General features: G+C 40.7%; 1 protein-coding gene across 3 annotated transcripts in view; it reads left to right on the forward strand.

Annotated features, from left to right (window-relative positions):
- The window catches only part of LOC134218500 (tyrosine-protein phosphatase non-receptor type 4), a 34,984-nt gene that overhangs the window by 11,287 nt on the left and 728 nt on the right, over positions 1 to 22,969 (forward strand). For 2 of the 3 annotated variants that reach the window (XM_062697594.1, XM_062697595.1), the window contains exons 2-8: positions 19,641 to 20,252; positions 20,308 to 20,516; positions 20,575 to 20,727; positions 20,788 to 20,939; positions 21,002 to 21,981; positions 22,039 to 22,666; positions 22,737 to 22,914. In XM_062697594.1, coding sequence (XP_062553578.1) covers positions 19,682 to 20,252; positions 20,308 to 20,516; positions 20,575 to 20,727; positions 20,788 to 20,939; positions 21,002 to 21,981; positions 22,039 to 22,666; positions 22,737 to 22,914 — 2,871 coding nt within the window. In that variant the 5' untranslated portion in view covers positions 19,641 to 19,681. The remainder of the gene's footprint in view (positions 1 to 19,640; positions 20,253 to 20,307; positions 20,517 to 20,574; positions 20,728 to 20,787; positions 20,940 to 21,001; positions 21,982 to 22,038; positions 22,667 to 22,736; positions 22,915 to 22,969) is intronic. The other variant, XM_062697596.1, reaches the window with a different exon arrangement.

The following is a 22,969-nucleotide window of genomic DNA, read 5'->3' on the forward strand; positions in this document are numbered from 1 at the left end:
ACATTTTGTTCAGAAAGAAGCCATCAGCACCTGCGACAACCTTCGTGCGATCAAACCTTCAGTGAGAAAGAACATCAGCCAAGAAATGAACGAAATGTTCATTGCTGGACATCTACGGGAGCAGCTGAAAGAAATTAAAGTAGTCGCCATACCAAAAGCCGGTAAAAATCAGATGACAGTAGAGGGAAAGAGACCAATTTCTCTTGTTCCCACACTCACAAAAACAATCAACACAGCAGTTCTCGAAAAAAAACCATGAGGTACTGGACAAAAACAAGCTACTACCGGCGACGTCTTTCGGGTTCCAGCGAAATCTATCCACATCAACATGCATCAACTATCTAGTGAACGCGATAAAAGAGAACAAACGACGCAACTACAAAACAGCCGCAATCTTCCTAGATCTATCAAATGCCTTTAATGCAGTACGAGCTGAGAAATTAGTAGAGACGATGTCATTAGCTAGACTCCCAAATGAAATTATAACGTGGGTAATGTGTTTACTCCAAAATAGAAAAGTTACGATGAGTGTAGGAAATGAACAAATAAGTAGAATGATAAGTAATGGACTACCTCATGGTGACGTTTTATCACCTACCCTTTTTAATATTTATACTAAACAGCTACACGAAATGATAGAAGACGATGTAATTTTGATGCAGTTCGCGGATGACGTTTCAATTTTAATTAAAGCAAAAACTATTGAAGAGAAGAAAAAAGAAGAAAAGCACAGTCATATAATAGATAAATTTTCAGAATGTATAAGTCTTAATTTACAAATAAACCCAGAAAAACCCAAAGCTGTAATTTTTCAACTAGGAGAAGCCACTTTAGATTTAAGAATCAATAATATCGAAATAGAAACTGTAAAAAGTCACAAATATTTAGGAATTATTGTAGATCGGTCTTTGAGTTTCGAACAACAAACGCGTATCACTTGTCAAAAGATAACTGAAAGTTTGAACATGTTAAAAGTTATCAGCAGTATCAAAAATGGAGGCCACCCACAAACAATGTTATTACTGTGCAAAGCTTTGAGCAATGTTTTAGAATATTGTTCATCAGTTACCAACAATTCATCAAAAACTAATCAAGATAAGATACAAGTAGTTCTCAACCAAGCTTTGCGAAAAGTAACCGGGTGTAGCAAAACTACACCTAGAAATATATTAGTAGCTATATCAGCACAGGAGTCATGGAAAATAAGAGAATTTATAGCCTGCAAGGAGATAGCGAAAAGTTGTGCGTTCAAAAATGTGTTGAGTGCGCAATTATTACGAATAGACTACGAGGAGTGTGAAGAAGAAAAGCTCAAATACATGAAAAAAATCTTCAAGGAACATCTAGAAGTTTTCAACAGCATAACCTTAATATATAGAGTGTTCTCCAAATATGATTTGGTAGAAATATACACTGACTTGGGATTTGGACCAACCGCTAAGAAAGATACGAACGACAAAGTTCTACGACAGATGACTCTTGGGCTGGTACACAGAAAGACGTTGTTGAAAGACGCCATTCTGAGGTTTAAAAATGATGTTGAAAAGAAAACAAATACATGGTATGTGGATTATTCTCAAGAGAAAGGTAAACAGTTTTTCGAAGTGCAACAAGTTTTCCTACCGAGGCCGTGGTTCTACAACGTTGAAATAAATAACAACCAAACCAGGACTATGAATAGAATTATGGCAGGACACGATTACAGCCGGTATTGGCTACACAAAATGCGATTGAATGACGACGGCGACTGCGATATATACCAGGAACCAGAGACAGCAGAACACTTGATATTACTATGTCCGAAATAGAACAAGATCAGAGCTCAATTTTCGTTTGATGGATACTTTCTGAGACTTGCTAAAAACTAGGTATGTAACTCTGTACAAAGAAATTACGAACTACCTCAAAAAATACAGATGGCAAATCTGACAAATAAATAAATAATAAACTGAATGTCAACGCTATGAAGCACGACTGCGATGCTTTACCGCCGGACGGACCTTCAAATTGGACGTTAAACGAAACCGCTAGACATATGGTCGGTGCTACCTGTCCCCAAAGTGACTGATGAACGCAGTCACAGACCGAAGGAGAAGAAGAAGAATCCATAGGAACAACAAAACAAAAAGTTCAAGTGCTGCCAGTATTATTTTTACGATTTCATGCATTTACATACGTTGCCAATTCAACAGTTTTTCGCTCCGCCGGTCTCTGGTTATAGGGTTGCTAGTTCGGGAAATTATGATAAAAAAAATTATAATTCGTGCGTGTTTGACCAGAATTTGATTGTGAGTTGCGCAGATTTGACGCGGTAAGGGTTTAATGCCGCGCGGAAATGGATTGGATTTGATTTTGTTTCCGTAACAACCCTGCAAGCACTTCCACAGTTGAGGGGGTTGGAAGCAGAGGGGTGTAAGTGACATTTTGGTCAAAATTGAGATGACTACAGCAACTCAATTTAAAAACCCAGATTAATCGACCTAACGGTGATGGCGCCTTTCTCGCGCAAAAATGTATAAAATGTAGCCTTTACGCTTACACCTCGATGATGTACAAGAAAGGCAAAACGGTTACACCGTCTAATGTTATGATAGAAAATTTACACTACTAGACGACAGATGGCGCTGCCAAAAGTTTCTCGAATTTCCTATGTTCGAATTTTGACTTTCGCACAATTTCATAGTACTATGAAACTGAACGAAGAGCATACTTACGCCTAAATGCGTGCAACACGAGCATCTTTATAGTGCGATGAAACTCTTAATGGGAAGCCACGGATAAAATATTCATAGATGTAAGGCATTTTTCATAACACATTATTGTTCTATGTGACTATGTCTCATCACTATTTTAATATTATCTATTTTTTGCAATTTGCAATTATTATGAAATTCAATAGTGATCAACAGCGTTTTAGTCTCTGTCGGATGCAACTTGTTGCAAGAAAATCGGTTAAGAGTTTCTATGTGAAAATTTGGCTAATGTTTTTTATGGCATTTTGTGCACACACACACACGCACACACATACACACACACACGCACACACGGACAGACAGACATTTGTTCAGCTCATCGAGCTGAGTCGAATGGTATATAATACTATGGGTCTCCGGGACTTCTATCAAAAGTTCGAATTTGGAGTGAAATGATAGCCTTTCGGTACAACTTAGTTGTACGAGAAAGGCAAAAAGCTCGCATAAAACACGCACGCTAATATAAGTGATTTTAAAATTAATATCACAAATTATTCAGCACTAGCAGACCCGACAATCTTCGTTTCGCCTAAAATTGATGTATTCTCTGATTAGTTCTCGAGGTATGAAGAAATTGCTGTTTCATTTGTATGGGAGCCCCCTTTTTCAAAGGGGGGAGGGGTCTCAAACTATCTTTGAAAATCTTTCCCGTCCCCAAAAACCTGTGCGTACAAATTTTCACGCCAATCGATTCAGTAGTTTCCGAGTCTATAAGGTTAAGACAGACAGAAATTCTTTTTTATAAATATAGATTTCAATGAATTTCCCGATAATGCATTTGATTGCGTTGTTAAATAATGCATGAGAAAGGCATAATCACTGCTAGGTGGATCAATCTGGGTTTTTTGACAGTTTGACATGACTTTTAGAAAATGCAATTATCCTTCTATTAGTTGCCCTTACTTAATTGTGATTATAAAATCGTTTAGATGGAGTAAAATCAAAGAGGAGAATTTTAGGACAACAGGACAGTATGACAACAATAATTAATATCTGCCATCTTCCGCGTTACTTTCTTCATAGCCATAGATTCGATGAGCTTCTCATCCAGCAGTTTTCTTAGCGCCCTAAAATATGTTTCAGTTAGAATTCCGTTTCAAAACCAGCAAGAAATATTCAAGTTGCTTACCTTATACAGGTATAACAGGTGTTTATTTCCTGACTATCCTGTCCTGAAAGAGTAACGGAATTCGAGCGAGTATTTAAACGAAAAAGCTTTCATTCCGCTTTCTATTTCGGTGAAAACAAACCAAATGTTAAGACATTGCATTGGATGCCCTCTTTTTCTTTATACGCTAGACAGATGAGTTGCATGGTGGTTGCGGATGAACTTTTTATCGCGTTGTACAGCGTCACCGCATCACCGTTACAACTAGAGCAAACTCATCAAAAAAACGGTAATATGAGTTTGAGCATCAAATAATATCATATGACACTGATAGGTGCTGACAGTCAGCGCAGCTCGGGTTTTGTTGACGTTGCGAAGATGTTGCTACAACAAGAGCTGACAACTGAGATCAATTTCTCATCATTGCACAGAAGACCGAATGATGGGATGGTTTGCAATGCCAATAGATAAAGAACTGTCACTTTTGAATTTAATTTGAACTTAATTTGGGAAATGGGACAGAACTTGATGCCTATCAATAGAAGATAAACGATAGCATCCTCTTATAGCTATTGATCACTATTTTCGATTGAATTTGTTAAGACAAAACTATTTCGATTGAACCTACAACGGCCTTTTGAAACGGCCAGATCACTCGTTTTGACGTAGGACTTACGTCTCTCTTTACTATACCGGGTGTCATTTCAAAATATTCAAATCGACCGCGTTACGCTGTGTTGAAAGATTTTAAACGTTAATAGCGTTCGTCTCAGTGGACGAATTTCTGCGGTAAGCCCCTCAATCGACAGATTTCAAGTATGCCTTCCATGTCCATGCTTGATAAGACCCGAAAAACTTGTTTCAATAGGCATGAAACTGTTTTCAATGAAAACCATTGAGATCAAGGGAACCTATAAATATGGGTACCGCATAATTCTTGCATCATTCCATTACCACGTTCTGATTGGTGCAGACACCAGCGAATGAGCAGCCAGTCATTCTGACCGGGACAAGCGAAGCAACCGCATCATCGATTGAACAGCACACTCACACCTTTTAGCAGGGAATGAAGTCTGCACCGATCGCTTTTTCGGCTCGACACCATCGAAGCGACCATCATCAGCCGAAACCTAGCCAGTACATCAGCAGTCCACCCTACAGACCCGACAAAGCAGCAATGCTGAGCAGATACCGGCAGCAGCAGCAGAGTCGAGCCGAGACCGGCCGGCATCGGTGCTGAGCCGAGACAGGCTGAAGAAAAGCCACATGATGCAGCATGCATGTCCAAAAAACAAACGGTTCTTCAGAGAGCCAATAATAGAGATCAATATCAATGCTTTCAATACCCTTCGGGATAGAAATTGTACTTGGGTGCCAAATCCAATATTCTAGAGATAAAATTTTATGCGTGATTTTCATAAATGGCGTCAAAACTAACAGTGGATAATTTTTCTGATTTAACCGCGAAGTGGACGAAGGACTTCGCTTGACCATGCCTTTAAAGATTCATAAGATGTCCAAATCTCTCACATAATCTTATTTGGATAAAAAAAACACCGATAACAGCTCAAACATTAATAAACTATCATTCGATTTTTCATCAAATGTTGGATTTTTTGGCATTGATAAAAAAATATGTAGATAAACATTGTTTGATGCTGACCGCACACAAAGCGAACGTGACTGAATGATCGTCCCATGTTACCAATTCTAAATCTTATCACCCGAAATCCCATGTCCGGGTGTTTTCTTCCTTCTACTACTAACAATGTTGTCTCAGAAAGGAACACGTACTTCCCACCTGAACTGCAATTCTAAGCTCGCTTGCCCGGCTTATTGGCCTATTGGTATCTAGCAAAAAGTCCCGTTAGGAAATAGACGCGGAGACTTAAAGAGCACCCAATGAGATTTGTTACTCCTTGTACCGACTTTCAAAAAATTAAGCAATTGTTTTCAGTAAAAACTTGTGTGTATCTCGTGTGTATCTTCAATATAACCCCCACTATCCGGCAGTGGTATTATGGAAGAAAGCTGTCTGTAATAAAGTCAGCTTTAGCCTGGGAGTTAGAAGCTGTTAGCTCTATTGCAGCTCCAGTGACCCATTTCAGACTGCCTGGTTACTCACGTCCAGTCCGAGGTCACTTTCACTTGCAATAAACCCCGCCTGTCAATTGGATAGTGGATCCATAAACAAACTTCCGGATTTTTAAATCCAGCGCGTATTTAGTTTTGGAATCATATAAAATACATATTGAAACAATCTCACCAAATTGATCCAATTCCGGTTAAATGAACTGAGGAAACGATGATCACTGTTAGTGTCCACAAACAATTCACTTCATTCTTTCTAATCTATTCTAAGCAATTCGTTATTGGTCCATGTATTTCTGATATTATCACACAGCCACACATATTTCACCAAGGACATTTCCGTATACAAACTCCCCTTAAACGAGTTCGCGCACTCAATTAAGAAATACACTTCATTAAAAGTCACCAAACGCATTAATTTCAGATCACATAAACTTTTTCTTCTAGTACATATGCAAAATATAGACATCAGCCAAATCTATTTGTTGCGGGAACGAACAAAAGCGTGACAGCAAATTCAAAAACAACCAACTGCGAGCATGGCTTGCTGCGATCTTTTGGATTTTTTTCCACTTATTTGCAAAAATGGAAAATTTTCCCGAATGCTTCCAAAACTCAGCTTATAATTTTCCTACATTAGCCAAGAGCTTCTTATTTGAAACCATCTAGCAGACATATTGTCACTATGAATGCGAATTGTTTTTAGTAAAAACTTAAACAAAAAAAGCAATATTTTCACCTTCTAACATCAATGACTATTTAGGGACTGTCTCATTTGAAGAAGTAAACTGAAATTAAACTTAAAAGTGACATTTCAATAATTATCGAATAATCCTCCTCGCAGAGCAAGATTACTTTTGACCAGGGTTTCGACTTTTCGTTTCAATGAGATCAAAGCAAGCGTTTTTCGGGCCAAGGGAGAATCTTTTTTCTTTGTTTATGTTGAGGATCATCTTTCACCCATCAATCTTTCTCCAGAATTAGCCTGGGAAGATAAACGAAAATCTTGCCTATTAGATGAAAATCCTTTTTCGTTTCATCACTTTTACCTCTCACTCACTTTTCGCGAGAATTATCGCAGAACAATTACAAAATTGTATGTCCGCGCCTCGATCCCAGAATAGTAACAATAATAGCTGTCGAAGACGAAGTGCATGATAGGAAAAGGCTCATGAAAGGTCAATGTAAGCCACCCACCACGAGTTTGTATCGGTGGTGACGAAATCGAGGTGGTTGGAGAATTCGTGTACTTGGGCTCACTAGTGACCGCCGATAACGATACCAGTAGATAAATTCGAAGAAACATCATGGCAGGAAATCGTACGTACTTTGGATTCCACAAAGCGCTCCGATCGAATAGAGTTCGCCGTCTTACTAAACTGACTATCTACAAAACCCTTATTAGACCGGTAGTCATCTACGGACACGAGACCTGGACGATGTTCGTGGAGGACTAACGCGCACTGGGAGTTTTCGGAAGGAAAGTGCTGCGTACCATCTATCGTGGGGAGCAGATGACGGACGATACGTGGAGGAGGCGAATGAACCACGAATGCATCAGCTGCTGGGAGAACCATCCATCGTTCAAACCGCAAAAATCAGAAGATCACGGTGGACCGGGCACGTAGCCAGAATGTCGGACAGTTATCCGGTGAAAACGGTTCTCGACAACGATCCGACAAGAACAAGAAGGCGAGGTGCAAATCGGGCAATGTGGATCGATCAGGTGGAGCACGATTTGCGGAGGGACTGCAGCCATGGATCGAGCTCAATGGAGAAGACTTTTATGTATTGCGCAAACCACTCCGGTTTTAGTCTGGTAATAAATAAATGAACCAGTCATTCTTATGACCGGGTGATTTTCTAACTTTCGAACTGTCACTTTTAAGTTTAATTCTCTAAATGAGACAGACTTTTAGGCTTTGGTCCGATCCGCGAATTAAAATCAAATTAAACTTAAAAGTGACAGTTCGGAAATTATCAAATCCCCCGGTCATAAGAATGGCTGGTGCCAAGCCAACCAGCATGCCCAACAAAACATCTATCAAAAATGATTCAATATCTGTCAAAAGTAATCTTGCTCTGCGAGCAGGGTTATTTGAAATTTATTGAATTGTCATTTTTAAGTTTAATTTTATTTTAATTTGCGAAGCGGACCAAAGCCTAAGATACAATCCATTGCTGTACCCAAAAGTTATGAACAAAAACGTCGTATCGAACCACAATGGTTGGGTGTTCATACTAATTACAAAGCCAGTATCAGCAGTAGGTAGATAATTCAGATTTATCTGCGTTTTGCTCTGGAATCATTTACAGGATGTCATCTCGACATTGTTATCATTGCATCTGCAAAGTAAGCACAAACACTGGTTCATAAGGCGAACGATAGTAGCGCGTGTGGAGCATTTCTCCATATCAGATGATTATTTTCGCTATGAGCAACACCGGTCATACAAATTACCTAACTGCCGTCGAGGTGGTCTGCCCACGTAGTACGACATCACTTATCTCAAGTGTATCTGCTGAAATGCGAAAAGTAGCAAACCCTGTTCAATTGCTGGTAGCGTTCGGGGGCAAGGCAAGAAGCGGACCTATCATTGACTGCCTACGACCACCGAAAGGAAAAATCAATTTAACAAAATTTTACTTTCTTATCAGCGGCTTGTATCTACACAAGTCATAGCGCACGGGAGAAGAAAGTACACAGCAACCACACGATAGCGGAGTTCTAGGAACTCGGACGCCCTGCAAGGACCCGATCCGCGCACTGAACGAACTTCTTTGTGCAGCTATTGGGAGATAAGGCAACGAAACGAAACCCCTTCAAATCACCACCTTCCCCATTTGTGTGTATCTAAATGGTGAATTGATGTGCATTCGAGTCGGTATCGATGACGGCGGATACCGCTGATTCATGATTCCAAGAAACGTTCAACATCCGAATGAGCTGCACAGCAGCATGGCGAGAACGGCAAGAGAGCGAAGGGGTCGTACACTTATTACGTGAAGCACTTACGGGAAAGGGGGGGGGTCTGTCATTTTTTACGCTTCAAATAAATTAAAAAATAATTTGTATGACAAAACTTCTCACATAGGGAACGGAGAAAAATCGCTTACGTAATAAGTGTACGGCCCCAAAGTAGATTCAGATACGTTATGAATGGTTTGCAATTGAAACTTCTTCGTGTGTGAATGCAACAGTTTATATAGCAGTGACATTCGCAATGCCTTTTTGATATGTGCGATGCGATTACTTAATATGAACTTATGAGTGTGCGTACACAAAACGAAAGATCTGCACTAGAGTTTTGTATCCCGATAATTTTTATTGATTTGTGTCGTCACATACATTTTTTGACAAAGATAAGTTATTGTGTTGATTTTCGGTTTTTTTTTTAATTTTGACATCTTAAAACTATAAATAAGGTATAGTTAAGAAAATTATTTTGAGCTTTTTAGTGGAATGTTTTCACCTGTCATAAGACGAGTTTATACAATCCCATTGAATTCCACCACTTAATTGTATCTTGACAGATACTTGACAAGTCGAGTCAAGTACGAGACACTGAAGACGGCCTTACTGTTGAGGTCGAAATACGTATCTGTCAAGATATAATTAAGTGGTGGAATTCAATGGGATTGTATAAACTCGTCTTATGACAGGTGAAGGTATAGTTGTTAGAGAAAATGTTTTCTATGTTTTGACGTTTACTACGCTGGCTGCTTAAATTCGGAAGAATCCATCTAGATGTGTGCACTCTGAAAAATCTTTACGTCATATTTATCGGAAAACAAATGTGTTTTTCATCGACCATACTTTTCACGTAACAGTGACCTGACTGGCACGTACCCTGACCAAAATTTCGCTTCGTGTGGTGATTTATCAGGTGAATCTGACTGGATTTTCCAGTACTAATGACATGAAGTTTGAAAGTAGTTCTTCTTCTTCTTATTGGCATTACATCCCTACACTGGGACAGAGCCGCCTCGCAGCTTAGTGTTCATTAAGTACTTCCACAGTTATTAACCGCGAGGTTTCTAAGCCAAGTTATAATTTTTGCATTCGTATATCATAAGGCTAACACGATGAAACTTGTATGCCCAGAGAAGTCGAGACAATTTACAATCCGAAAATTGCCTAGACCGGCACCGGGAATCGAACTCAGCCATCCTCAGCATGGTCTTGATTTGTAGCCGCGCGTCTTACCGCACGGCTAAGGGGGGCCCAGTAGTGAAAGTAGTTACGCACGCTTAAATAGAGAATTTCAGCTCGGTAATATTATTCACTGATTTTATTCGGTAAACGAAAAATTGAACCGAGAGCTCAGTTATTTAATAACCTTTGTTGATTTCTGCAGTCATTTTTACGGCTCTCTCAGTAGTTCTAAAAAGAATACTGAGTTTCGGTAATAAGCATTACCGATACACACTGTTCTAAGATAATGTCCTGCCCTTGTAAAAAAAAAGCCGATCACTCAGTAAAATCAAAAGTGCTTTACTGAACACCCGCTGAACTAAATACCGAGCGCAGTTTTCGATCACATGCCTCCTGATGTGACGCCATTTTTACGACGCGGAATCGGATAATTTTCATTAAACGAATTTATTTCGCACTTGAAGAGACACCAGAAAAAAACCCAGATTAATCCACCTAGCGATGATGGAGCCTTTCTCGTGTGTCATAAAAATAGTATTTTGGCCTTAACTTTTGAGCCCATAGTCCGATATATATGGCCAATGTTCAATACGAAACAATGGGACAGGATTCCGCGTCGAATGCAACATTTTGTGATAAGTGAATCGAATATGCTCTACAAACCGCGACAAGAACACTCAATTTATTTGACTTACAATATCACGAAGCCAACTTGAACACCAACCATCAAAAAATACATGAAGGTTTGCTTACAAATGCTCAAACATGTTCGGCAAACTTTGACTCCGCCACCGACAGGTCAAACCAAAATCAAACCGCGCTTTGATTTTTGTTCAACCGGCTCGCCAACTGTCAAATGAAAAAACTTAGTGTGCTGTGCAGGAAAATCGTGTTAAGATTTTCGTGCCTTTCTCTCGTTTTTGTCTCTCGTAGTACAGATTTTTGTTCCTTCAGAAAAAATAAGAGAAAGGCAAAAAGATTGTTGAAAGTTATATTGGCTGTGTCCAAAAGTGGTTAAAATAAAGTTTAATCAACAGTAAAAAAAGAAAATAGAGCTTTTTAAAAGGCGAGTGTGCGTATGATTCAGAACAAACCATGGATGTATTGAACACAAGTGTCCGGTTATCGACGAGAAGATTAAAAGTGGAAGAGCGTTCAAATGAGACGTCAGACCATGATAGGTGTTCTATCAGATACCGAACAATAATATTACAGTGGGAAAGTGTTATCTACCGACCAGGTATTTCGAGGTGGATAATGAAAGTTCAGCTGCCATTTTCCATGTGATGCGTCCCTGATTCTGTGGACACAAGCAGTACAATTCGCTTCTTTGATTCCATTATCCGGAGGAATAATTTGGTGAGATTGTTCCAATGTGTTTACTGTAATATCAATTTATAAAACTAAATACGCGCCGAATATATCAATCCGGAAGTTTGTTTATGGATCCATTATTGTAAGCCAAAGTGACCTCGGACTGGTCATGAAATACCAGGCAGTCTGAAACGGGTCACTGGAACAGCAGGAGAGCTAAAACTTTCTAACTCCCGGATTAAATCTGACTGTAATACAGACAGCTTTCTTCCATAACATCACTGAAAGTTAGTGGCATTTTCTTGGGGCGGAGTCAATGTTGATCCAACGTGTTTGAGCGTGTCTACGCTACATTATGAGAACGATTTGCAAAACAAAATGTTTGACTATGAAATAAGTTTATGCTTCGTCCGAGTCTAGTAGACGGAACATCTCTAACAAAGAAAGTACGGAAGATTTCTCCAAAGTTTCATTTGAAATTGACAAATAAATATTCACTTAAATTTAATTTGCTTGTCTAGTAATTTAAGAATCATGAGTGCCATCACTAATGAATCATTTAACTTTTACATCCGAAACTAGATGGAAAATATTTACCTGTTCACCATTTTCAAAAGTATTCCAGATTCAAAGTGCCACTCCTCTATTTCAATGAGTATCTTAAATGGAGTCTCCTGACCAATTTTCAGCCAAATCCATGGAGATTTAGAGGTGCTTCAAAAAAGATTTGTGATTTTTTAGATTTTTCCATAGAAATGTCGACTGAATGCATCAATTTTACTTCACATAGGGTATCTGTTCCATTATTAATAACATGCTCCTATATCAATAACATTCGCAAAACAGGCAATTTAGGCTCAATTTGTGTCGTGTTTTGTTGTTATCCGGCGTGACTACTGAACAAAATCACAAAAATAAGGAAAAAAATAAATTGCGCACCAATTCTTGGTATTGATTTGGGTACATGATATGAATTCAAGGAGCAGTTCCCCTAATAGAAGCATTAGTCGTTAATAGCTTCATTAGACTATTATCTATCACTTCGTCATTGATACCATATTGTTTAGAGTCCTTATTCTATGACTTTTTAGTAGGTTTAGCTGAAAAAAATGCCTACAAATCAAAAAAATAATTTTCTGTGCTTCTGGGGGTAGTATAAATTTTCAATATGTGCCCAATTAAACTTTTCCGTTCAATTCTTTCGACTGTTGCGAAGGTTTTGTCCATACATCACTTTATTCTGAAAAATAATCTTCAGCATGTAATAATGCAGTTTTCATGAATTACTCAACATTTGAATAGGGTAGTTAAGCAAGACCATTCCCCCCAGGCTAGATCAAAGTTGACTTTTTTTGTTTGTTTTGGAGGTTCAATTGCCGTGAAGCGTGAAGTAATTACGATGCTGATGTTCACATAGTTGATATTCCTGGCGATGTTTCACATCTGTAACGGGACAAACAAGCATTTTCTTGGGAGACAACAATGAGAGGAAGACATACGAAAGGGGTTAACGACAGACATTGAAATGGGCAGCTAGAGGAAGACATTCGATATGGGATACGACAGACAAAGGGATGGGCAGACTAAGATCACAGTCTTACATCAGCACCTTTCAAAAATTGGTGGACGGGGGACATGTATTCGAGATCAAGGCCCGCCAACACTTCTCTAACAGGCTTTGGTTGTTTTCCTCGGACCCGGAGATGTTCAGTTAATTCAGATCTGGGGCCGCGATTCTCCTCGCACGCCCACACGACATGATCAATGTCCTGATAATCCTCGCCGCAAACACAGAGATTGCTTTCCGAGAGTCCCACTCTGAAAAGGTGTGCGTTTAAAGTGTAGTGATTGGACATTAGACGACACATGGTTCGAATGAAGGCTCGTCCTATTTTCATTTTTAACCATGTTCGCTTCGACACCTGCGAGCGAATTGAATACAGCCATCTACCCAACTCCCCATTTGTCCTTTTCTGCTGCCAGCTGATCAAGGTTTCCTGACGAACTAATGAGCAAAATTGAGCATCGAAGGTGATTTGCCGATCGTAAATATCACCTTCCACAGCGCCCACCTTAGTCAAAGAGTCCGCTTTCTCATTTCCCGTGATCGAGCAATGAGAAGGCACCCAAGCCGTATCCCGATTAGAAGATACGCTGAGTGCTTTACAGGTTTCATTGACCGAACAGCCTCCAAGGTACTTAGACTGTCGGTGAAGATAAAGAAGTGGTCAGGAGGTAGGGATGTAATATGCTCAAGTGAATAGTGCACAGCTGCTAGCTCAGCGGTATACACGGAACTACCCAAGTAACCACCAAGCATTAATCAAAGCATGTAATCAATCACAGATCAGCATTTTAAATACTAATTGCATTAGATAAGTTTTACCGATGTAAAGATGCATTTATTCATCGCCTGTCAAGCAACGATACACTAGTTCAGCGTTACGAATGCAGCAATGCATTTAATATGTTTTATTTCAACATGTCAAAGTAATAAGGCATTATTTCGGTCGTAAAAGGGCCTTTTTCCACTTTAAGTCAACTTTAATGGCTGTATTATATGCAAGCATATATATAGCTCCATGGTTACTTGGGTAGGCTCTTTGAGCTTAAAGTAGGCGCTATGAAAAACGTTAAAAACGCCGAAACCAGTAGAGTCATCCATTATTGACTCGTCTGTAAAAAAGCTTCTCTCCTCGCTGGCATGCCCGTATTTGCTTGCAAATAATGGAGGTATGACCACCGACAAACTGACGTGCATGCTCATACATGTGTACTGATTTTTTTAACCGCAGTAATCCTTTTCCAACCACTAACTCCATCTGCATAATGATTTACACATCGTCTGTTCAATGTATGTGTGTGCAAGAAAACGCACAACAGTTAAAAAAATTCACTCATTTCTGAGTAAGTAATCACTTACTGACTTTTACAAACCCATTGAAGTTCACTACGAAAATGAACAACCTAAATACTTTAATTAATTCGATGTGTCTCACACTAGGTATTCTTTGAAAAGTAAGAGGAATTAAATGTCTTTTATCTTCTTCTTCTTATTGGCATTACATCCCCACACTGTGACAGAGCCGCCTCGCAGCTTAGTGTTCATTAAGCACTTCCACAGTTATTAACTGCGAGGTTTCTAAGCCAGGTCACCATTTTTGCATTCGTATATCATGAGGCTAGCACGATGATACTTTTATGCCCAGGGAAGTCGAGACAATTTCCAATCCGAAAATTGCCTAGACCGGCACCGGGAATCGAACCCAGCCTCCCTCAGCATGGTCTTGTTTTGTAGCCGCGCGTCTTACCGCACGGCTAAGGAGGGCCCCTTTTATATGTTGCAGTTATTTGCAGCAGCAAAGTCTGGAGGAAAGACCAGAGGAAAGTCTGGTATTCCATGAACCTCCTGCTTCATGGACAGATCAAAAGTTACAGAGGAGCTGTAAGGGTCTAAGAAATCAGCACGATTGGTGTCAACCGAAGATGGGCTTACCTCCAGCGTCATATACCAGTGGTAAATACTCATGAATCGAGATTGAGGGTTTTGTTCGAGCAGCCTCTCGAAGTTGTCAATAACCAATAGATTGAGAACCTCACAACGGATGAGGAACCGGAGCGATAATTCTGCGAAACAATCTGTCAGAGGCAATACTCCCGCAAGTACTTCCAGACTCATCGTATTAGTCGAATTCATACAACCCAACGCGATACGGAGACAGCGGTACTGAATCCGTTGAAGCTTCAGCATGAGTGTTTTAGCCGCGGACTGGAAGCAGAAGCTACCGTATTCGAGAACCGACAGAATGGTTGTTCAGTACAACGTGATAAGATCTTCGGGATGCGCTCCTCACCATGTTCCCGTTATCGTTCGCATGGAGTTGATTCTTTTCTGGCATTTTTGTGTCAGATACACAATGTGCCTTCCAAAGGTGCATTTCGAGTCGAACCAGACCCCGAGATATTTAGAAGACATACTATGAGTGATTGCCTTACCCATCAGTTGGAGCGGGAACTTTGCTGGCTTATGTTTTTTTGAAAAGACAACCATCTCAGTTTTCTCCGGAGAGAATGCGGAGCTTTAAAGCCCAAGTGGACAAATTGTCCAGAATATCTTGCAACGGTCCTTGCGTCCAACGGATACAACACAATCTGCCAGCTGTCTTAACGAGCAATTTGGCATGAGACATTCATCAATGTCTCTGACGTACAAATTGTAAAGAAGAGGGCTTAAACATGAGCCCTGAGGGAGACCCATGTAGCTAATTCGTGAAGTTGCCGAGTCACCATGAGAAAAACTCATACGCTTCTCTGACAACAAATTGTACAAATAGTTGTTCAAAAGTGGTGAAAGTCCACACGCGTGGAGTTTGTCAGATAAGACATCAACGCAAACTGAATCAAAAGCTCCCTTAAGGTGAAGGTGGGTTGAGTACCAAAACAAAGCTTTGAAAGTATTGGTACAATAAAAACTGTCATATACTGTAGTAGTATTGGTGTAGTATTTATAAAAAAACGAAGAATATTAGTAGGGTGGTTCAAAAACGACCCAGCACCACCCCGCTCATTCGATTCCGTCCCATGCTCCGAGTGTCCTCCAAAAACCGATTTGAACAAAAACTGGTTAAGCGCGAGCCGGTTCAAGTTTATATGAAAACTAGTATGGGAAACTGAACCTTTTATTACGCTGGCTAAAGTGCCTCTCCTCCAAACGCTGGCGAAAAGAGAACCCGCATAGCTGAAAGCAACATTCCAGAGACTGAACGAAAACCGCATCGCAGGAAAGATCCATTGATTTCGTAACGCAAAAATAGCATTTTACTCACCTCTATGTCACACTTTTTGTTTGAAGCATCTGCCTCTGGTGCGATAGTGTAGACTAGACTAGACTAGAAGTATCTGCCCCTGGTGCGATAGATATCACTGACAAATTCTGGGTACATATTTTGTTGAATTGCACGTTTCACTGATGCCTTCTGAGAAGCCCAATTATCATACTAAAGATTCGCAACCTAAATTAAATCGACTCCCAACTATTGGAACGACCATTCAATATGGATTGTCTATGGGGTTAAAGCTATTGAATATTTCTTCCAGTCATATGGTCTCCCCCCTCGCCATCGCCCAATGACGGAGTGCCAGAATCAGAATAATGTTAAATTCAAGCTCGCCATATCAACTGTCATACAAAACTGAAACGACCTGTGCACGGTAAGCTTCTATTCAAACCAGCCCAAACCATCGGATGACACCCAAATTATAAATCTCGCTTAACTTTTCAAAAGGACCTAAGTAACATTTTTTTTATGAATTAATTTGAGTACTGCAATCAAAAGCTTTCATGTTTTTCTGTTGATTGCGCTATTCAAATTAAATCATGAAAAAAATGTTACTTAGGTCCTTTTGAAAAGTTAAGCGAGAAATCATATTCGACTTAGCGTGGCGGAGCAAAATTATTTTTTGAACCACCCTAGTTATTAGTTTGCTGCTGCCGGTGCCGTTGTTGACATTCGCTCCGCGAGCAGTTTTAATCGTTTTTTCGGGCAAAATTGCAGTTTATATTAAGTTTTCGGTTCAAACAAGTGACTGATTTCGAAAAGTGATGTTTAATTTGCATTCCATCAACATTTCGGGCTGCTCCTGTGCGGAAAAGTGAGTAAAACTTGATTTTTCAGTGCCCTTTAAGAAGAAGTGAAGTGCAGTGATGAACCCACCAAATCGCGAACGGCTAATAAATTGGCACGAAACTGCTGATTTAGAATATTATTCGAGCCGAAATACATAGGACTCTTTGGACAAACATGTTCATTATCACGGAAAGTGAATAAATATGCTGTGAACAGGTTAGTAATTTGAATATTAAACTTTTGTTCGAAGCTGTTCGATGAATTCGAATGTTGGTGGGAGAGGAGTGCGGGAGGTGTGGGGTTGACCCGTGGAAGGTCCGGTGCCATATTGACGGCCATCGTGGTACTCTTCCAACTATGTCCTTAATGTCCAAAAACACTGAGCCCATTTGCTCTTTTTTAGCGAAAGTTAGTTGAATTTCTGAAGAAAGTAACGCAAGACAGTCGTTCGTTCCCTTGTCCCTCAGAAACCAAATTGTGTATCTGACAATAAATCATTCGATTCAATCCATTTGTCTAGCCAAAAGAGAATCATCTTCTCCAATAGCTTCCGAAGACAGGATAGCATAGTGATTGGACGGTACAAATTATAATCCGACGCGGATTTTCCGGGCTTCTGGATGGCTATAACCTTCCCTTGCCTCCAATCATCCGGAACAATGTTGCACTCCAGTAACTGATTTTACAAGCTCAATAAGCATCTCTTCGCGACGTCTGGGAGGTTCTTGAGTAAGTTGAAACTCGTACTCTTCTCGCGGGGGAACTGCTTCTATCGACATTACGCCATCAATAATGGCCTCCACATATTTTCCCCAATCGATGTGCTTCGTGTGGTAATATGAGAGATCGATATCAACAGATTGATTACGTCCATTGGAGATCGAGACTTCGATAGGAAAATGATCACTACCATGGGGATTTTGGAGTCAAAGTTGACTATGAGTTATGAGTAATGTCATTCTGTATACTCAACCCATTGGTATTGATCTAGAGTGGGCTATGTGGTAGTGTCAGGACCTGCAGATTCAAAGGTTTACAGTTCGAGGTGCAGAGTAGATAAAGAATTTTTCTTGTCTTTTGGAAAATGCCATGTTTTCAATATCCTTTTGTGGCTATTTGAATGTGATTGAGTCTATACCGTTATTGCAACACTCATGCTATATACTAATTTCGAACAACCTTCAATTATTGAGATTATAATAAGTTTATGTCCATCATTGTAGACACCAATTATGAAGTTTGTGGTTTGTTATTGGTGGCATCGATCCAATTTTGTTTGTGCCATAAGTGAGGTACAATAACTAGAGAAAGGGTAACAAATAAATCAGGGTGATTATTTTAAACTTAGTTAAGATTTTTTTATCACGCTCAATTTAAAGTAAGTTTCCGGCCGTGACCTGTGTAGAACAAGTTGAAATGCATCATCAGAACCAGTGCTCCCCGCGTTTGGAGCTTTTTAAAACAAATTTATCATGAGGTAGAGCCTCCCGAATTAGTTGTTTATCATAACAGCTTGCAAAAGAAATCTCTCGCGGTATGCTACATACCGTATATGTATACAAAGACGATAAGGGAGAAACTTTACCATTCTCTTTTGGATTCAAACCCTGCACCTAACGCATACAACACAATCATCGAGGGGCCCTCCTTAGCCGTGTGGTAAGACGCGCGGTTACAAAGCAAGACCATGCTGAGGGTGGCTGGGTTCGATTCCCGGTGCCGGTCTAGAAAATTTTCGGATTGGAAATTGTCTCTCTCCCTGTGCATAAAGGTATCATCGTGTTAGCCTCATTAAGCACCTCGCAGTTAATAACTGTGGAAGTGCTTAATGAACACTAAGCTGCGAGGCGGCTCTGTCCCAGTGTGGGGATGTAATGCCAATAAGAAGAAGAAGAACCTAACGCATTGTTTACGTTTTGAAATGAGAACAGGTGTTTTGATTTTCTGCTTTCGTTTGCATGCTGCCTTCGTTCAACGTAAGTAAAGTTGCAACCAAGCAAACAGCAACCCATCTTTATATTATTCGTATGCTCGAAATAAACAGGCACTTGTCCCAAGTGGGCTGAAAAAAGTATCTACCTATGGACCTCATATTGGGAAAATTAGCCAAAATTTTATCCATTTCGCTCGACACTTTGGTGGCTTAAAAAAGTAAATATTGGGATCATTTGGGCAGCACCCCCTATTTCCGTCCGCAACGTCAATAACTTGACCGCGGTCCAACCAAATGGCTTGATTTTTTGTACATCACTAGATATCGACAGAAGCTAACTATGTACTTAAAAAACAAATAGTTCGGCTGTAATGCGCTCGAGTAATGAACGTTATTGACGGGAATAGGGGGTGCTGCCCAAATGGTTCGGATCGAAATGAAAAGTCGAAACCCTGCGTGTTACTGACTGACTTGCGGTTCACGGCAGTATAGATTTTATATGGCATTATAGTTAAGTTGTACTTAGCGGAAGATTTTTCAAATTATTCCTATAAAATCGTTAATGGAATCAAACCATTGTCATTTTATTTACATGAATTATACATATTCTCATTCTTCAACACTTATGCAACTAAATTTACTTCATTTCCACTTTCAGCTCCTAACGACTACGGAATCTCCAAGCTATGGCCAGACGCTATGCTTGAGCGTGTTCGAATCGGTGGTTTCAGTGGAACGTATAAAGTGAGAAGTGCCGAACTGGCGCGCGATAAGAAATCCCAAACCAAAGCGGTGACCGTCCTGTTCCTCGATGACACCACTCACACCTTCCAGCTAGAGAAGAAGGCCAAGGGATCGGATTTGCTTGAGTTGGTATTTCAGCATCTGGAACTATCGGAGCGAGACTACTTCGGGCTACAGTTTCAGCCGAAATGTGCCACCAACGGCAGCAGCAAAAAGGACAAGAACGGTTCCGGTGGCAACAGCGGTAGCACCGGTGGAAGCGAGGCCACCGCAATTTCCATTGAGGCTGGGCGATGGCTTGATCCGAACAAGCCATTCCGGAAGCAGTGGAACGCGGTTCGACTCTCGGGTGACATCAGTCCGGTACTGATTTTTAGAGTGAAGTTTTACATCACAGATCCTAGCCGACTGTGTGAAGAGTATACGAGATACCAGTTTTATCAGCAGATAAAACGGGATATTTTTCAAGGGAAGCTGCCAGTGGCATTGAACACCGCCTGTCTGCTCGCTAGTTATACCGTGCAGTGTAAGTAATTCTTATATTTGCATCGAAATTGTTTTAATTCTGTCTTGGATTGCAGCTGAACTAGGCGATTACAATCCATTGGAACATACGCATGGCTATCTCAGTGATATGCAATTACTGCCGGAACAAAACGAAGAGTTGGAACATCGGATATCGGAGCTGCACAAGCTTCATAGGGGACAGCTACCGGCGGATGCCGAATACAACTATCTTGAGCACGCCAAACGACTTGATATGTACGGGATAGATTCTCACAAGGCAACGGTGAGTTATCACGTTTCGTCTCGACATACTTGCCTTCTAACATTGTTGCATATTCCAGGACTCGACCGGAAAAGTATTAAACCTGGGCGTATCATCCATAGGATTACTAGTCTACCAAAACGGTATTCGCATTAACACCTTCTCCTGGTCCAAGATGGTGAAAGTGTCATTCAAACGAAAAGATTTCTTCATCCAACTGCGACGGGAACCGGTAAGCTTCGATAAGTTTAATTATAAAATTAGTACAAATATACACCAATCACGTTCACAGTCGGAGAGTTACGACACACTGCTTGGGTTCAACATGGGCGCACATCGCAACGCAAAGTCACTGTGGAAGGCTTGTGTCGAACATCACTCGTTTTTCCGTCTGCAAAGACCGCACCGATCACCACGATTCCTGCCATTAACTCTAGGTTCTAAGTAGGTGACACTATATTTTAGACGAGTGAGTTGTTTTCTATCTAACCTTCGTAATTCTTTAGGTTCCATTATTCCGGTCGCACCGAGCTTCAAGCTGTACAAGAAAGCCGGCAGCGTGGTAAAGTTGCAAAAATATTCATCCGTTCGCCCAGTAAACGTCTTTTGACGGCGTCTCAACCTCAGTCGCCGTTGCTTAATGGTTCCGGCAACGAAAGCACTAATGGAACCACGAATAATAAGAATCAACTGTCGTTATTGTCGTTAACCAAGGGAAACCGGACATATGACAAAGTTACATCGAAAACGCCGTCGATTCCGAGAAAAGCTTGGGAACAGCAGAGTGATGAGTTAGTTTTGTTAAACTTCAGTCCAAACCAGTTCATTGATAATCATGATCCTCATTTCAGTCCCACATTCATCGAGCATTGTGCAAGAACATACGATGCACAAATTCCGACAATGTTCGATTCTCCCCCCGCGTACAACGGTATTAACAATCCAGAAAACAGTATACCCAAGGAAGAAGGTCTTGTAACGATACGGTTAGTGGCCGATGATCAAGGCCGGTTCGGGTTCAACGTGAAAGGTGGTGTGGATTTGAATCTTCCTGTGCAGGTGTCCCGAGTGGCGCCCCACACGCCGGCAGACAAAAGCACTCCACGGATTTGCGAAGGCGACCAATTAGTAATGATCAATGGGCGTGACGTTGGCACCATGATGCACGAACAGGTTGTGAATTTGATCCGTGCCTCGCGGCAGGGAGGCGAGCTTATGCTAACGCTGAAACCGAATGCCTTAGTTGACTATACGGAAGAGGAACCACTGTATCAGTACGTTCCGGAAGAAAACGATATCGTACGTGGCGAACTGAATGGCGATCAGCTGTTTACGCAATCGTTGCTTTTATTGAGTGACGGATTGGCGTCCGGATCATTGCTTGCACAGTACGAGCAGATGTACAGAAAAAATGCGGATCTAGCTATTACAGAAGCTAGGAAGAACGACAATCTTAACAAGAACCGCTACAGGGATATTTCGCCTTGTAAGTATTAAAAAGTATTATACAATGAATCTAAATTTAGTTCTATTTATTTTCAAGATGATTGCACTCGTGTGGTTTTGTTGAATGCTGAAAGCGGCGATTACATAAACGCAAACTACGTAAACATGGAAATTCCACCAACGGGAACAATCAACCGATACATTGCTACACAGGGCCCTCTTTCAACCACGGTGAACGATTTTTGGCGAATGGTTCAACAAGAAAGCAGCCATCTGGTGGTTATGCTGACCACCGTCATGGAACGAGGGCGACCCAAATGTCACCAATATTGGCCATCGGCTGACGAAGAACCTTTGGCCTTATCTGAAGGATTCTCCATCAGATGCCTAAACGAGAAACCGGACGAAACAGGAAGCTTCGTTTTTCGAGATTTGGTGCTGACAGATGAGAAGACTGGTGAAACCAGAACGATCCAGCATATGCAATACCTTGCTTGGCCAGATCACGGAGTACCAGCGGATCCGGACCTTTTTCTACAATTCACGGAAAAAGTACGTGCCGCGCGAAATACCACCCTTTTGCAGGAGATCGAAGCCAGCTTAAAAAACGTCAAGTTAAGAACGATGGACGAAAATGGGGGCTTGGATTCATCAGAGCGACGGATTTTGCATACGGATAGCGATGAAAGTCCAAACGATATGCCTTCGTCAACATCAGTTCATCAGTAAGTGTATCCTCTCATAAATGCTTACACTTGTAATTGTATCTGATTGTTTTTTTTTTTTTTGTTTTAGATACATCAGTGCAGCAAATCCCCCCATCATTGTTCATTGTTCCGCTGGTATCGGTCGAACAGGGGTTCTAATTCTAATGGATACGGCACTCGCATTGATGGAAGTGAAAGAACCCGTTTACCCTTTGGATATAGTTCAGGCAATGCGTGATCAAAGGGCTTGTATGGTACAAAACGTGGTAAGTATCGTGGAACAGAGACATTGAGTACTTATGAAATATAAATTAAAAATTA

The sequence above is a fragment of the Armigeres subalbatus genome, chromosome 2 (assembly GCF_024139115.2).
Source record: "Armigeres subalbatus isolate Guangzhou_Male chromosome 2, GZ_Asu_2, whole genome shotgun sequence".
Lineage (NCBI taxonomy): Eukaryota > Metazoa > Arthropoda > Insecta > Diptera > Culicidae > Armigeres > Armigeres subalbatus.